This window comes from Budorcas taxicolor, chromosome 7, assembly GCF_023091745.1.
Source record: "Budorcas taxicolor isolate Tak-1 chromosome 7, Takin1.1, whole genome shotgun sequence".
Lineage (NCBI taxonomy): Eukaryota > Metazoa > Chordata > Mammalia > Artiodactyla > Bovidae > Budorcas > Budorcas taxicolor.
The window spans coordinates 56,917,858-56,933,367 of record NC_068916.1 but is presented as its reverse complement, the minus strand read 5'-3'; the positions used below and the strand labels follow the sequence as shown (position 1 = coordinate 56,933,367).

The following is a 15,510-nucleotide window of genomic DNA, read 5'->3' as shown; positions in this document are numbered from 1 at the left end:
TGACTTAAAAAAAGATAGTGGACATTGAAATGTGAGACTTTTAAACAGAGAGAGGGAGCTTTCATATTTCGGATGAGTTTTGGTTTGATAATGTTATTTAATTTAAGACTTTTGGCTTCTGGCATAAACCAGACTGATGAATCATTTCATATTTTGCTTGTAATGCTTTTTATTAACTCTTAAAGAATCCATTCAGAATGGCAGCATTTGGTAAAGTCTGGTGGAGTGCCATTGTGAGACTGCATGAAATGCCCTACTTTTCTTAATAAGCAGAAGAATTAACATAGATCCTGCTACTCTTACCACATTTCATCAAAGACCCAGCAAACAGAAAAGGTCTCTTTTGAAAGAATGAGGTAATGATGATCATGCAGACCTCCTGAGTTTATCATCAGATTATAAATAGTCTCATTACATTAAGATATGGTGGCTTCAAAAGTATAGTCATTTGAGCCATGGAGACAGGTACATGAAATAGTGTTCCCTATACAAATGTGTTTATTTCAAGCTACTTTCAAGCATTCCCTTAAGCTACTATGTATTTACGTTTCATAACGCTCAGTTAACTTCTTTCACTTAAAATAATGAGTATTGTCTTTAACTATATAGCTTATACAATGTGGAAAGTAGTATGATATAGAACTGAGTTTATGCTCAGTAATGTGAGGCTCTGTCTCTTTGTAGCTATGTGACCTTGGGCTGCTTTATTAATCTTTCTGGTTTTCAGCTTTTTATCTGTGAAAAGAGGTCTTAAGGAACTGCTTTTCAGGATATAGGGATGATGTCTATAAAGTACCATCATCTGGTACCTAGTAGGAATTCAGTAAACGGTGGTAGTTGTGGAAGAGAAAATAGAATCGTTGTTACTATCCATCATCAGTACAGATATGTGTACTCATAGTCACTCTTATGCAGGCATTTGGTTATAAGCATGAGCTTTTGTACATCTTTTCCTTCATACTTGAGTATCCTTTGATCTTGATTTTAAAATATCAGAATTAAGTCTGTATTTCTTGGACATTAAAAGTCTAGCAGACACTCCTCTCTCAGCAGTATTCAGATTTGATTTCTAATTAATAGTCATTTTCTCTTTATTTTCTTAGCCTGGTGTATTAGTTTCCCTACTGAATCCTCAACCATTCAGTGGCCACTTCTCAACCAAAATTGAAATCAGGCAAGGAGATAACCGTGATTCTATACTCAGGCGTTTAATGAAAGTGGACCGAGGAATCAAAGGTAAATGGCTTCCCTGAAGTGCACGTTTGGCACTAGCTCATGGATTTGTGAGTTCTAAGCAGCAGGAAGAAGGAAGAGTAACTGGCTTGCTTAGGGACAGTCATGTAATGTGGAAAGAATATTGGACACAGAATTAGGACACCTATCTTCTCTTTTGGGACCTTGTGACTAGGTAGCTTGGTGACTTGGACATGTCACTGAAGCTCTAAATTGATTTCTCTTTTCATAAAATGAGCACTGGATTACGTGGTTTTCCAGGATTCCATCTAGCTTTATTTTGAAAAATATTGATTGATTGGTTTGGCTGCTCCAGGTCTTAGTTGCACTATGTGGGATTTTAATTCCCTGACCAGGGATTGGACCTGGGCCCCCTGCATTGGGAGCATAGTCTTAGCCACTGGACCAGCAGGGAAGTACCAGGATTCCATGTAGCTTTAAAATTATAACAAGCAATTTCCATCTCTCAGGGATATTCAGAATTAAGCAACATATTCCCTTAATATTCCAAATTAACCTGCTTGACTGAATCTGTTCCTGGGGAAGGAAGAGAAAAATAATAAAATTTTTTGTGTGTCTGTCATGTGTTCGGAGAAGGTGATGGCACCGCACTCCAGTACTCTTGCCTGGAAAATCCCATGGATGGAGGAGCCTGGTGGGCTGCAGTCCATGGGGTTGCGAAGAGTCAGACACAACTGAGTGACTTCACTTTCACTTTTCACTTTCATGCATTGGAGAAGGAAATGGCATCCCACTCCAGTGTTCTTGCCTGGAGAATCCCAGGGACAGGGAGCCTGGTGGGCTGCCGTCTATGGGGTCGCACAGAGTCGGACACGACTGAAGTGACTTAGCAGTAGCAGTCATGTGTTAGTCATTTAATCCTTTTACAACTGTCTAACATTGAGGGTATTATTTCCCTTTTGCAGATGATGAAGTAGAGGTTTGCATGGCTAAATAACTTACAAAGTTCATACAGCTAGTAAATCTTGAAGCTGGAATTCAAACAATTCAAACATAGGTCTTTGTCTGCAAAGCTCATATTCTTTCTTTTAGACAATATGCCTCTGGGTAAAATATGTAAATAGTCTTAATTTATTAGCAAGATTAAGTCTATATCTTTTATGATTAGATTTGATATAATAATTTGTAGTTCTTTTTTAAAATCACTCAGCTGATCTTATGCGTGGAGGGAGTTAGTGTGTTTCTAAATTATTTTTCTTCCAAATTACGAAGACAAATTAATGTTGAGATTCCCTGTTTTGCATGATCTCTCCCTTCTCTTCTTGGTGGCAATCAAGAGTTGATTGGGCCACATACCATCAGTATAAAAATTTCCTGAAAAGATTTAAAGATCCCATACAGTGACCTAGTTTTTCAAACTGTATTCAGGGTAACAATATTCCATTTACATAGAAGACTTAAAATAGCCCTGTTTCATTCTGCCGTGCATTTTTTGTTCTCTCGAAATTTTTGAGAGACTATTGTAGAGATAAAGTATGTGTAGAGATAAAGTACCTACTCCTTGTAGGTACTAAGGGTTTTGGGGAGTCCACAAAGTACTGTTCACTAGGAGACTGCATCTCCTGAAGGAGTAGGGGACTTAACTACTGGAGTACATAGTCTCTAAGGAGAAGCTGCTGATACAGTAAGAGAGGTGCAGGTACGACTTGCAGCAGAGAGAAAGGCGAGCTTATTTATTTCCAGCTGTGGTGATCAGGGCTGGTCTGATGGAGAAAACATCGTTTGGATGGGCCCTGTGAGGGTGAAGGGAACGTGCATGAGGGAAATGCTGATAACTTGTTTCACTGTGTACCAGCAATATGTTGCTGCTGCTGCTAAGTCGCTTCAGTCGTGTCCAACTCTGTGCGACCCCATAGACGGCAGCCCACCAGGCTCCCCGTCCCTGGGATTCTCCAGGCAAGAACACTGGAGTGCGTTACCATTTCCTTCTCCAATGCATGAAAGTGAAAAGTGAAAATGAAGTCGCTCAGTCATGTCCGACCCCCGGTGACCCCATGGACTGCAGCCCACCAGGCTCCTCCATCCATGGGATTTTCCAGGCAAGAGTACTGGAGTGGGGTGCCATTGCCTTCTCCAAGCAATATGTTAGGACTGGGAATTTTTGTTTTTTGTAGACATTTTAAAAAATTGAAAAAATTGCAGTAAAATATGCAAACCATAAAATTGAACACCTTAATCATTTTTCTGAGTGTGTAGTTCATTAGCATTAAATACATTCATATTGATGTGCAACCGTCACACTATCCATTTCTAGAACTTTTTCATCATCCCAAACTGAAACTCTATCCATTAAACAATAACTTCCCAGTCTTCCTCCTTCTAATCCCTGGCAAGAGCTCTTTTATTCTGTGTATTTGACTCTCCTAGTTACCTGTATAAGTGGAATCATACAATATTGTCCTTTCGTGTCTGTCTTATTTCACTTAGCAAAATGTTTTCAAGGTTTATCTATGTAGACATTTAGCATGTTCCCTCAATAAACCAGGTACTGTAGAATGATAGTGCCATTCTTGCAACTTATAGGCCACAAAAAGCAGAACTTGAAAATTTTGAAGTGTGAACATACAGGAAGCCATTTTGTGGCCTTCCTTTTTGCTGTTTTATGTTGCATATATTGGTCATGAGAAAATTTTGTAATGGGAAGAACTCTTAACTCTGAAGAACAATATAATAGCTTCTAAAGAAAATAGGTATTTGTGTGCACCCACTGGATAGGATAATTATGAGGTTGTAGTGCATAAGAGGCTTTATTCGTGTATTGGAAATTGGATTATATAATATGTTAAACCTGATTTACCTTTAAATACTCTCAGATACAGCACTGACTAGGTTCTTCGGAACTGTACCGATGTGTTTTGTTCAGCTTGTCTTTTCTCACTGAGCTTCTGGCATAATTCTTACTTCCTTTGTTATTCTAGCTGTGAATAATGTTATCATAAAGTGCTTTAAGTTTGATATTAGTAGCTGCTGTGAATTTTGGAAAATAGATAGAGAAATATTAGGGGGAGTTTGCAATTGATATTCCTCCAAGTATCTACAGAAGAGCTCTAAACTTAAGACTTTTCCAAAAGCCCTCAGGATACTTTGATATCTAAGAGAACTGAGTAAGTGAAATGAGAAAGGAGTGAAATTCAATAACATACTTCTCTGTCTGCTATGATAGCCAGCAAGTTGTCCAATTAGTGCCAGTTGTATTGAGGGTGATTATGATCTAGGTCCAGGAGGAACTAGGAACTAAAATCATCATTTCACTCCACAAAGGCTGTGGAGTAACTATTTGATGATAATAACTTTAAATCACTCAAAACTCATGCCACATATGAACTAATAATTTGGAGGTGAAAAGCTCCATTTTGCATTATCAATCCCTAGGGACTTTCAATCATTCTCATCTTTTCTCTAAGTGCCTTAAATCTTGTGTAGTTGCAGACTTAAATTTCAACATTTTCAATGATAAGACAGGTCTGGGATAAGAAAAGATAGTAAAGCCACTAAGAAAGCCCCAAGAATTTTATTTGCAGTGATGAAGTACATGGGGAAACATCAAAGCAGATGTGTTTTGTCACTTAGGAGCCTGATTGGGTATTAAGGCTTCTTTGAAATAGTTTAATTCCGAATTGCTTGGAATGATGAGGGAGGTCTGTTTCAGAGAGATTGAGACAGAAAGACAGAGGCATATCTGCAGTAAAAGGCCTTGTTCATAAAATCTGCTGGCAGGACTTGTCATTGCTTCCGTAAGAAAATAATTTGATACCACTGATGTGCATGTTGAATTACAATAGCTATTAAAGTGAATTGTATTCTTCCACTCAAATAAGACCATGGCTGTCATGAAAACTCGGCCTGCTTCTTTCTCATTTTAATTTTCAGGGCTTGTGCTGTATCTGGGGATAGATTATATGGCCTCTGCAGAACCTCTGTAAAGACTCTTAGGCAGGATTGCCTTCATGGTAGTTGCAGGTAATTGCTCTGTAAACCCTCAGATCCCTACTCTAAGCTTGTCATCCTTTAGTCTTTGTTTCCCAAGGATAATAGAAGGCCTGGATAACTTGTACTCCTCAAATAGCTGCCAGCTGCATTAATGTCTCCTTTTATCTTTTTTTAAAAATCTTATCCCTCTCATGCTAAGAGTCATAGTCTTAAGGCAGCATGAGGGAGTATGGCTTATGGACCACCCAGCAATCTACTTTAGAAAAGGGTGGGAAATAAGTCAGAAGGTATCTTCAGTTTCCATAGATAAGTTAAGCATAAACTAGCCATGCTACGCTTAGAATGAGCAATAAGCCCAGAATCAGCATTTGTAGTTATTTATGGTGTTTTTCCACCTTGTAAAATAAAACCATTTGATGTTGAAAAGTCTCAGAATTGCTGAAATAAATACATTTCTTTTGGGCTCAGTTGTTGGCAGGATTGTTGCATCATAAATTTGTTCAAGGGACAAGCGCTTTCTTTGCCAGGAGCTGTCTTATCATCTTGGCGCAAGAGCAGATCAGGAAAATCTCAAGCAGGGGAGGGTTGGAGCTCATCCAGAAGCTCAAAATTCTAAAGTCTGTGCCCTTTCCCCCTGTTCTCCTTTCGTTGTCTCTCATCAGCTTGTTAATACACTTTTCATCATTTAAGCAAAATAAGAATCTGATAATGCTGTTTCTTAGGGCAGTAATTCTGTTTCCAAAATTATCTTCCAAAAGAAAGCTACAATTCTTGCACTTTAAAATATTCCAAGAAGCAAGACAAGAAAAGGAAAAAAAAACTTTTAGGTTTTTTAATGTTCTGAAAAATGGTTAATTGAAGTGTATTAAAAGTGATTTGAGAGAGCATGTAGGATAATGCTCAAAAATATACTCAGTCCCTCCCCTTGGTTTATAATTCCAGAAGATGTGTTATACAGAAGTTCTGCCAGTTTTTGATCTGGGTGAAAGCTGACAGAGGATGAAGATTTGTTAGATTTATGTTTGCTTTCTGAGTTTGGGTCCTGTTTAATAACCTGATGAAAATATTTTTTAAGATATAATGAGTGTGTTTAAAACATGAATTATGAGACTCAGCCATGGGTTTGCGCTAGTGACTGTAATTAATGTTCGTATTGCTACTTTATTTTGCTGTAGACGTTTCCAAAGTGAAACTGATGAGATTTGACGATCCAGTGTTGGGGCCTCGGCGAGTTCCTGTCCTGGGAAAAGAGCACACTGAAAAGACCCCCATTTCTGAGCATGCTGTTTTCCACGTGGATCTCATGAACAAGAAAATTCATCTTACTGAAAATGGGCTACGGGCAGATATTGGTGATACAATGATCTATTTAGTTCATTAAACAAAGGCACAGGAGATTTATCCTGGTTTCTGAGGATATTACTGCTATGATTGTGCCTGTAGGTAGGCTCCGAGAACCTTAGGCTGGACCTAAATAGATTTAATTTCTGACCATCAGATTCTGCATGTACTCGTAACTATACCAAATTTTCTTCAATTCTTGGACCTAATAAATTTTTTTTCCTTATTGAGGCCTCAAATAGAAATAGTTTGTACCATACTTTGTTTTTGTTTTTGTTTTTTTAACAGATGTTTGCTGTTTCCCAGAAGCTTGTGAGTACTTCAGGTTAATGCAAAAGTGTCAGTATGCTTCTTGTATGAGGTGTACTTCATGTTATTTATGAGGGGTAAGGAGTAGCTAGCAACTTTTTTATTACATCCATTATGGAGTTAGCTGTTTTTCTTTTTTAAAAAGAAGAGTAATTAGATAATCAGTTTTGATTTTAAAAAGAACTCTCATGATGATTTTAAAAGAACAAATGAGAATATTTTGATTTGATTGTGATCACTCAGTATTTTGTATAAAGAACAAATAGGTCTTAAAATAATTTTTTTTAGCTTTGATATATTCAGTTAGCCACCAGTAATATTTTCTCAAGGCTAGTATTGATAATTTATAAATAGTTATTTGATTATACTAAATTTAGGTGTTTTAAAGGAGAGGATTTTTTCCGCCCTCAGAAATCTGCATCTATCAGATTTGCTTTTAGTTCAGTTGTGTTTAAAGATCAAGCCAACAGTGTTGCATATTTATTTTTTTATTCTTTCTGGAATGTCTTTAGATATTGTCTGTGTCATCTCTTTTCATATGAGGAAAAAATATTAGATATTGACTGATAGCAATAAAAAATTTGCATTTCTTGAAGGATTTCATGTGGAGAAAGACCAATTCTGATAATCCTAGGAAACCTGAATTCTAACTTTCAGATCATGTGAAGAGATTTTATTGAGCTTCCTTAGTTTGCTTCATACAATTTGAGATTACAGGGCCTAGCTGAATTCTTTATTACAGAGTCATTAAGACAAATCATAGAATGTTAGAACTGAACTATCCTTCAGAGAGCATCAAGTACATATCATTGTTTATCTGCTAGGAGCAGGCAGCATAGCAGAGTAGATAAGATTACATGCTCTGAGGTCAGACTAGCTAAGTTAGATTTCCATTTCTTCCACTTGCTACTTGTGTCCTTTTGGCCAGTTACTCAACCCATTTCTACATCTATAAAATGAAACTAATAATGTACCTACTTTCTAGGCTTATTGTGAGATACTCAGAGGAAACAATGTAGGAAAATCTTACATATATATTAATAGTGTAGTACCTGCCAAGTGGTAAACCTTCTGAAATGCTGCTGCTGACCTTCAATGATTGGTACTGAATACTACTATACTACTATATCAGGTTATAGTAGTAGTAGTGATAATATACTTAGGACTAATAGGATTATTGTGGCTAATAATCATATCATATTTGTTTGGTTCTTTTGGGGCAACTAATTCGTTTGCCCTCCATTCGATTCTTTTGTTGCTTCCTCAATCTGCATAGCTATAGTTACTCCCTAAATCAAAGTAAGTAATCCTTCCTGAGGCCTAAACAAAGGCTACTTGGGTTTAACTTGGCAAATTAAATGAAATGTGCTTGGTCAAAAAAAGAAAAAGGAAAATAATTTTAGTATTGTGAGTAATTGTGCCTGTTTTAATAAGTGAGCCTATGAACCTATGCTTCCTTGGATTACAGGTGAGTTGGGATTCATGGATTCTCTGTTCCCTCAGTCTCAATTCCAGTCTCTCTCTCTTAGAATAGATGTCTTGCTAGACTGAATATGTTTTTTGTGTTTAAAGATGTGTAAGTTTTGTATAAGGAAGCCTCTAAATGTAAGCCTATAATTTTATTTGATGTGCAACTGAAAAAAACAGCAATTAATTGAAATACTGAGGGAAAAACAAGTTGCATTGGGTTTATTGTATTAATATCATAGGAGCTGGTTACCTTCCTAAAATGAACAATGAAACAGAATTCATCAACAAAGCAAAAACCTATGTAATCACCTCACAGTCAAGGAATAGCACGATGCCAGCACCTCAGAAGCCTCCACGCATAAAGACAGACTTACGGCCCAGTGTATGAACAGTCTTTATACATGTTCCATGTGAGATTTTAAAGAATGTTTATTCTGCAGTTGTGGAGTTCTACATAGTGCATTAGGTCATAGATGCAGATTGAATTGTCCAAATCTGTATCCTACCTTCTGTTTTCTTAGTGTACTCTCCATTTTGGAGACGTATTAAATCTCACGACCCCGGATTAATACATTTCTCCTCTAGTTCAGACAACTTTTGTTTTATATATAATATTTTATGCTGTGTTTGATGCTAAATATATTTTGATCTATATAAAACAGTTTTTGTTTTATATATATTATGATGCTTCTGATGTTATTCAGAAGATTGAATAACATCAGTCTTCTTTTGGTTAGTGTTCATATAGAATATCTTTTTCTATCCATTTACTTTTAACCTTCCATAGCTTTATTTTATTTTTACATTTTATTTTGCCAAATTTTAAACCTATCTAAAAGTTAATCAGCCAGTAAACACCCATATACCTATCAGTGAGATTTATCAGTTATTAACATTTTGTTTCATTTGTGCTCTCTCTTTAAACTTACATTTTAAAAATTTTATTTTGGAATAGTTTTAGCTTTATAGAAAAGTTGCATCTAATGTATGGAAGGGAGAAGGCGGTGGCAACCCACTCCAGTACTCTCTCTTGCCTGGAACTCCCATGGATGGAGGAGCCTGGTGGGCTGCAGTCTATGGGGTCGCTAAGAGTTGGGCGCGACTAAGCGACTTCACTTTCAGTTTTCACTTTCATGCATTGGAGAAGGAAATGGCAACCCACTCCAGTGTTCTTGCCTGGAGAATCCCAGGGACAGAGGAGCCTAGTGGGTTGCCATCTATGGGGTCTCACAGAGTCGGACACGACTGAAGTGACTTAGCAGCAGCAGCCGCAGCAATGTATGGAAAGTTCCAGTACACCCTTCATTAGTTTCCCCTAATGTTAACATTTTATGTAACCTTGATTCAGTTGTCAAAAATAAGTAATATTGGTACACTGCTATTAACTAAAGGCTTCATTAGGACTTTACCAGTTTTTCCACTAATGTCTTTTTGCTATTATAGGATCCTATCCGTGATACCACCTTGCACTTAGAATAGACTTTTTAAAAAATTTGAGCCATTTGACAGTAAGTTGCAGAAACCATGACAATTCATTTTTCAGTACTTTAGCATGGCACCCCTAAGAACTAGGACATTTTCCTGTGTAAAACACAATATACACATATCTTGCCCGAGAAATGTAACATTGGACATATATTTTATATGCACAGTATAGTTTAGCAATATTAGGTAATAAGCATTCCTAATACAGGAATAATAAAATTTCCAAAATATCTCATCAATAAACTTTTTTCAGGATCTATTCAGAGATTAGGCATTACATTTTGTGTTCATGTCTCTTGATCTCTTTCGCACTACGACAGTTTCTCAGCTTTTCTTTTTTAGTCTTTTGTCACAGTAAAATTTTTGATGGGACTCTATGCCAGTTGTTATTAAGCTTGCCTCACAATCTAGATTTGTCTATTTTCTCCTGGTTGAATTCAGATTTAAGTCTTGGCAAGAGTACTACATGAGTAATATTTCCCATTGCATAATGTATTCATGATTGCTGGATTCATATATTGTTGGCATATTCCTATTACTGATGATGCTAAGTTTGATCATTGATTAAAGTAGCATCTTCAGATTTCTCAACTGAAAAAGTAATTTTTCCCTTTTATAATTAATAAATATTTTAAAACTTATGTGAATATCCTGTTTGCTGGCAAACTTTCAGGAAGTGGTTGCACTCATGTATCATTTTTCTGCCAGTAACTACACTGGTATGAGAGTTCTTAATTTTTATGATTTTTTTTCTCCATTTATTAGGTATCATTCTTCTGTAAAGAAGAGATTTCCCCTTTGTTTCCAATTTTTGTCTTTCTTCATTCTTTACAAACCGCTATGGACTGATGGATTCTTTTTTCATATATGCCATAACATATTACTATCATTATGCTTTGACTGCCCAAATTTTTCTGAGTTATTACCCAGTGGGAGCCCCTTCAAGCTGGTTCCTGTGTCCTTTTGCTGTCTCCTCATCAGTCTTGGAACATTTCTTTGGTTACCGGTACAAGAAGTTTCCAGCTCACCGTGTATTGTCCTGTCCCAGAGCAGAAATCAGTTTTTTTTCTCCTGGGAGCCCTGCTTCTTTTTAATGGAGAATGGTATTAAGAAATCAAGATCTGGGTATTTTGTGTGCTCATTGCTCCTAAATTTTTTTTTTTTTAGGACTTTCCAGTGGACAGAGCTAAGAAATATATGTATACATATTTTTAAAATCATAGTTTTATCTAACATGACAATTCTTCCTTGCCTTCTTCCTGAAAATATTTGTATTTTCTCACAGAGTGAGAACTCTGGCTCCCAAGAACCTCAGTATATTTACTCATTTGGTCTGTTAATAATTTTAAAATTACCAATCCAGGGCTACTATGAACAACAAGTTTACTAAGTAGAGTTCAATATAGATTTTTTTTGAAAAATTTTGCAGTTGTTTACGTCCTTAAAATGTTCCATACTAAAACATATAGACAAAGCATATAGACAAAGTTCAAATGTTACCTGAATGAATTGCTTTTCATTTGTGGTTTTAATACAGTCATTTGTTTCTCTTTTCATTCAATTTTATGCTTTGTTTTTTCCCTTTTTATTTATTTTTTGAGTAATTAAAATACTTCAGTTCAGTTCAGTCGCTCAGTCGTGTCCGACTCTTTGCAACCCCATGAACTGCAGCACGCCAGGCCTCCCTGTCCATCACCAACTCCTGGAGTTCACTCAAACTCATGTCCATCGAGTCAGTGATGCCATCCAGCCATCTCATCCTCTGTTGTCCCCTTCTCCTCCTGCCCCCAATCCCTCCCAGCATCAGAGTCTTTTCCAGTGAGTCAGCTCTTCGCACGAGGTGGCCAAAGTACTGGAGTTTCAGCTTTGGCATCATTCCTTCCAAAGAGCACCCAGGACTGATCTCCTTTAGGATGGACTGGTTGGATCTCCTTGCAGTCCAAGGGACTCTCAAGGGTCTTTTCCAACACCACAGTTCAAAAGCATCAGTTCTTCTGTGCTCAGCTTTCTTCACAAATACTTAACACTGTTCAAAAGCCAAAATTACAACCATTCAGAGAATTTTTACTTTTTTGCACCACCTTCCCATATTCTATAGCTAACCATTTCATTAGTTTCTAGATTATCTTTCCTGTGTTTCTTTATCCAAAAGCAAGCAAATGTTTATTTTTATGTACTTCCTCTTTTCTCATTAAAAAGTATGTATTGTTTTATACCTTGCTTTTTAAACAACTTTATTTTTTGATTAATATATATGTAAATATTTTTCTATTTTAGTTCATGGAGATCTCTTTCTTTCTTTGTCCTCCTCCTTTTCTTCCTTTGTCCCCTTCTGTCCCTCCTCTTTTTTCCTCTGTGTTGTAGTATTGTAAAGGTGTACCATAATTCATTCAACTAGTCTCTTATGGAGGGGCATTTCGGTTGTTTATAAATTTCTGATGTTTCATAGAATCTGTATAGAATTATATAGTGACAAACTGAGGATATGTAGTTTTGTATTTGTGGAAGTGTATCTTAATAAATTTAGAGAAGTGAGCGTGTACATTCAAGAGTAAATGTATATATAGTGTTGTTAGCAGATAATTTGGGCCGAGGGTACAGCAGGTGTGAAAGCTCTGAGGCAGGGGCATGCAGCGTGTTCTAGGAATAGAAAAGAGGCCACATGAAGAACAGGCCTCGGGAGAACAAGTGCCGTGGCCATAGCCCATACACCAGTGGCAGAGCTGAGTTAGAGTCCTGGCCTCCCTGTCTCCAGTCTGTTGAAGCACGCGTATTAGACAAGGGACAGAGGAGCCTGTTGGGCTGTCTTCTGTGGGGTCGCACAGAGTCGGACACGACTGCCACGACACAGCAGCAGCAGCAGCAGCAGGCATGAGAGACAAGAATACATTTGACCAAGGCCAGCGGTATCAGGGCTGTTAGGTCAGAAGAGGGAAAAATTGGTTGGATTTGAGTCAGATAAGACTTCGCAGATGAGGTGGGACATGAAGGGCGATTAGGATTGGAGCAGCAGCTAGGAGAGAGCAGAGCTGTGTTTCTAGCTTTTAGAACTATGTGTGGATGGGGTGAAAGCAAATGCATGGCTTGTTTGGGAGATGATGCCGGGAATGGAGTGTTTATCTTGGCAGAATGAGAGAGAAATTGGAAATAGATAAGTTAGCAGTAAATTGGGCCTTGTAATGATTCTTGGATTCTAGGCAGATGTTCGAAGTTGATTTAATTACCTCAAGAATCATTGCGAATTTCTGAGGTGGGAATAAGATGACATGTTCCTTCATGTGTTTTACAGTTTGTGGTAGTTGTGTCTGTTTTTCTTTTGAGAAATTCATTCACTTAGTCGTTCTAGTGACTTTACTAGTTATCTATGTGCCTGGTTCTCAGTGTTAGCTGATACTTTGTTATGCTGTTTTCTGTTAGTTTCTTTGGACATTACTTCACCTCTGTCTTAGAGAATACTGAGTTCCCACCCAAGATTTGTAGCATCAATTAAGTTTTCTAATTGCTCACTGCTCTCCTTAGAACTTAATTGGTTTTAAGGTAGGGAGGAAAAACCTTGCACACTTGAAAAACAAACAGGATAGGACATGATCCTTGCTGCCAAGTAAGGGCTTGAGGAATGTGACAAAGGAGTACGTCATGTCTCTTCACTTTGGAGAAGTAAGTGGTAGTTTGTTGTATCCCTTGTTTTCCTTATACTGGAGTTAGGTCTAGAACTGTGCTGTCCAGCCATGTGTCTATAGAGGACTTGAAATGTGAGTAGTCTGAATTGAGCCGTGAGGTAAAAGCAGAGAATACACTTCAGGTTTCAAAGACTTACTGTGATGAAAAGAACATAGCATACCTCAGTAATAATTTTCTTTTATGTTGATTATATGCTGAAATAATAATTTGAATAAATTGGATTAAATAAAATATATTAAAGTTAATGTCATTGATTTTGTTTTACTTTTTTAAAAAGGGCTACTGGGAAACTTTAAATTGCATAGGTGACTTGCATTTTATTTCTGTTGGACAGCATGGTCTGTAGATAATGAGGTTTAGGTTAAACATTACTTCCTGTTGTCCCACTCTTAGTAATGCTAAATTTTATAATTTTTTAAACCCTTCATTTTAAGGATACATTTTGATTTTGATCACTTGCAGAACTTTCCATTGTAAAGGTATATATTTTTAAAGTCACTTACAGAATTTTTCTTGTAAAGGTACATTTTGAGTATTTCTCCAGAGTTAAGATTGGTTATTTCTTTTACAAATGCAAATCTGTAGAGTGATGATTTGGCATCTTGGGAATATCCTATTCTCAATTATTTATCTCACGGTTTTACTACCCCAGTGCTTTCCTGAATAAATTATGTTGGAGACTGTGAAAATGGTGATTTTCTATTGCCAAAATATTACTAAACCAAACGTGGGTTTGCTTGTGCAGCAAAGCCAATTTACTGACACTGGGTTGCGGTGAAGGGAAGTACAGCATTTATTTGTGTGGTGCCAAGCAGGGTTAATGGGCTTTGCTGCTGGCTCAGATGCTAAAGAATGTGCCTGCAGTGCAGGAGAACCAGGTTCAACCCCTGGATCGGGAAGATCACCTGGAGAAAGGAATGGCAACCCACTCCAGTATTCTTGCCTAGAGAATCCTATGGACAGAGGAGCCGGGTGGGCTATAGTCCATGGGTTCACAGAGTCGGACACGACCGAGTGATTAACACACAGGTAGGGATAATGAACAGGCAGCTTGTGCTCAAAAGACTGGAACTCTGATGGCTTTTAAGTAAGAGTTTTTACAGACAACATTTGGGGTGAGGGTTGTAGCTCCTTCACTTTCTTCTCATTGGTTGATGGTGAAATAACAGGCTAGCGTTTTGGGAATCTTAATCATCAGCTTTCTCGTTCCAGCTAGTTTCAGGTTTCTGTGCTTATGATTAGTAGATAATCACTATCTTCTACCAGGTTGTGGTGGGGGCTTAGTTTCTGCAGAAAAACTTGAAGATATGCATCAGATTGTTAGGTATATCCTTTGAGGAGCTAGGCCTCTGTTTTCTCACTGAACTGTTTGCTTTTCCTTCGTTTTTGCATTCCCTCACTTCCCTAATTAGTAATTGCTTTAGTCTACTTAGTGGGAAGGCCTAGGAGACTAAAGGCATTTACTGCAAATAAAAAAAAAACAGGGAACATGGAGGGATTTCTGTACCTGAGAGGCCCCTGCAATATCCTGCTCAATTTCAGTTACCCCCTTCTTTGATACACCTTAATCCTGAGGGGAAGAGGGGCTGAACAAGAAAAAAAAAGGCTTTTTTATAGCATGGTAAGTCATGAACTCAGCAAGGGAACTCTGTTTTAGGGGACTGGGTTTCAGCTGTCATTTCTTTTCCATAAATAGTTGTCATTCTTCTATAAAGAAGAACATTCTTTTTTCTTCTTTCTCTTTTTCATTTATTTTTTGGGTAAAAGAGCTGTGTGGCATGTGGATTGGTCACTTTATTCAACAAATGCTGTGCTGTGCTCAATCACTCAGTTGTGTCCAACTCTTTGCAACCCCATGAACTGCAGCCCACCAGGCTCCTCTGTCCATGGGGATTCTCCAGGCAAGAATACTGGATTGCAATGCCCTTCTCCAGGGAATCTTCCCAACTCAGTGATCCGAACCCAGATCTTCCACACTGTAGGCAGATTCTTTACCGACTGAGCCACCAGGGAAGCCCTATACAATAGATGTTTGATGAG

At 37.6% G+C, this 15,510-nt stretch overlaps 1 protein-coding gene across 2 annotated transcripts in view; it reads left to right on the top strand.

Moving 5' to 3' along the window:
- Window positions 1-6,751, top strand: part of LARS1 (leucyl-tRNA synthetase 1) — a 65,351-nt gene extending 58,600 nt beyond the window's left edge. For both annotated transcript variants that reach the window (XM_052642571.1, XM_052642572.1), the window contains exons 31-32: window positions 1,104-1,236; window positions 6,360-6,751. In XM_052642571.1, the coding sequence (XP_052498531.1) occupies window positions 1,104-1,236; window positions 6,360-6,565 (339 nt within the window). In that variant the 3' untranslated portion in view covers window positions 6,566-6,751. The remainder of the gene's footprint in view (window positions 1-1,103; window positions 1,237-6,359) is intronic.
- Window positions 6,752-15,510: the final 8,759 nt, after the last annotated feature.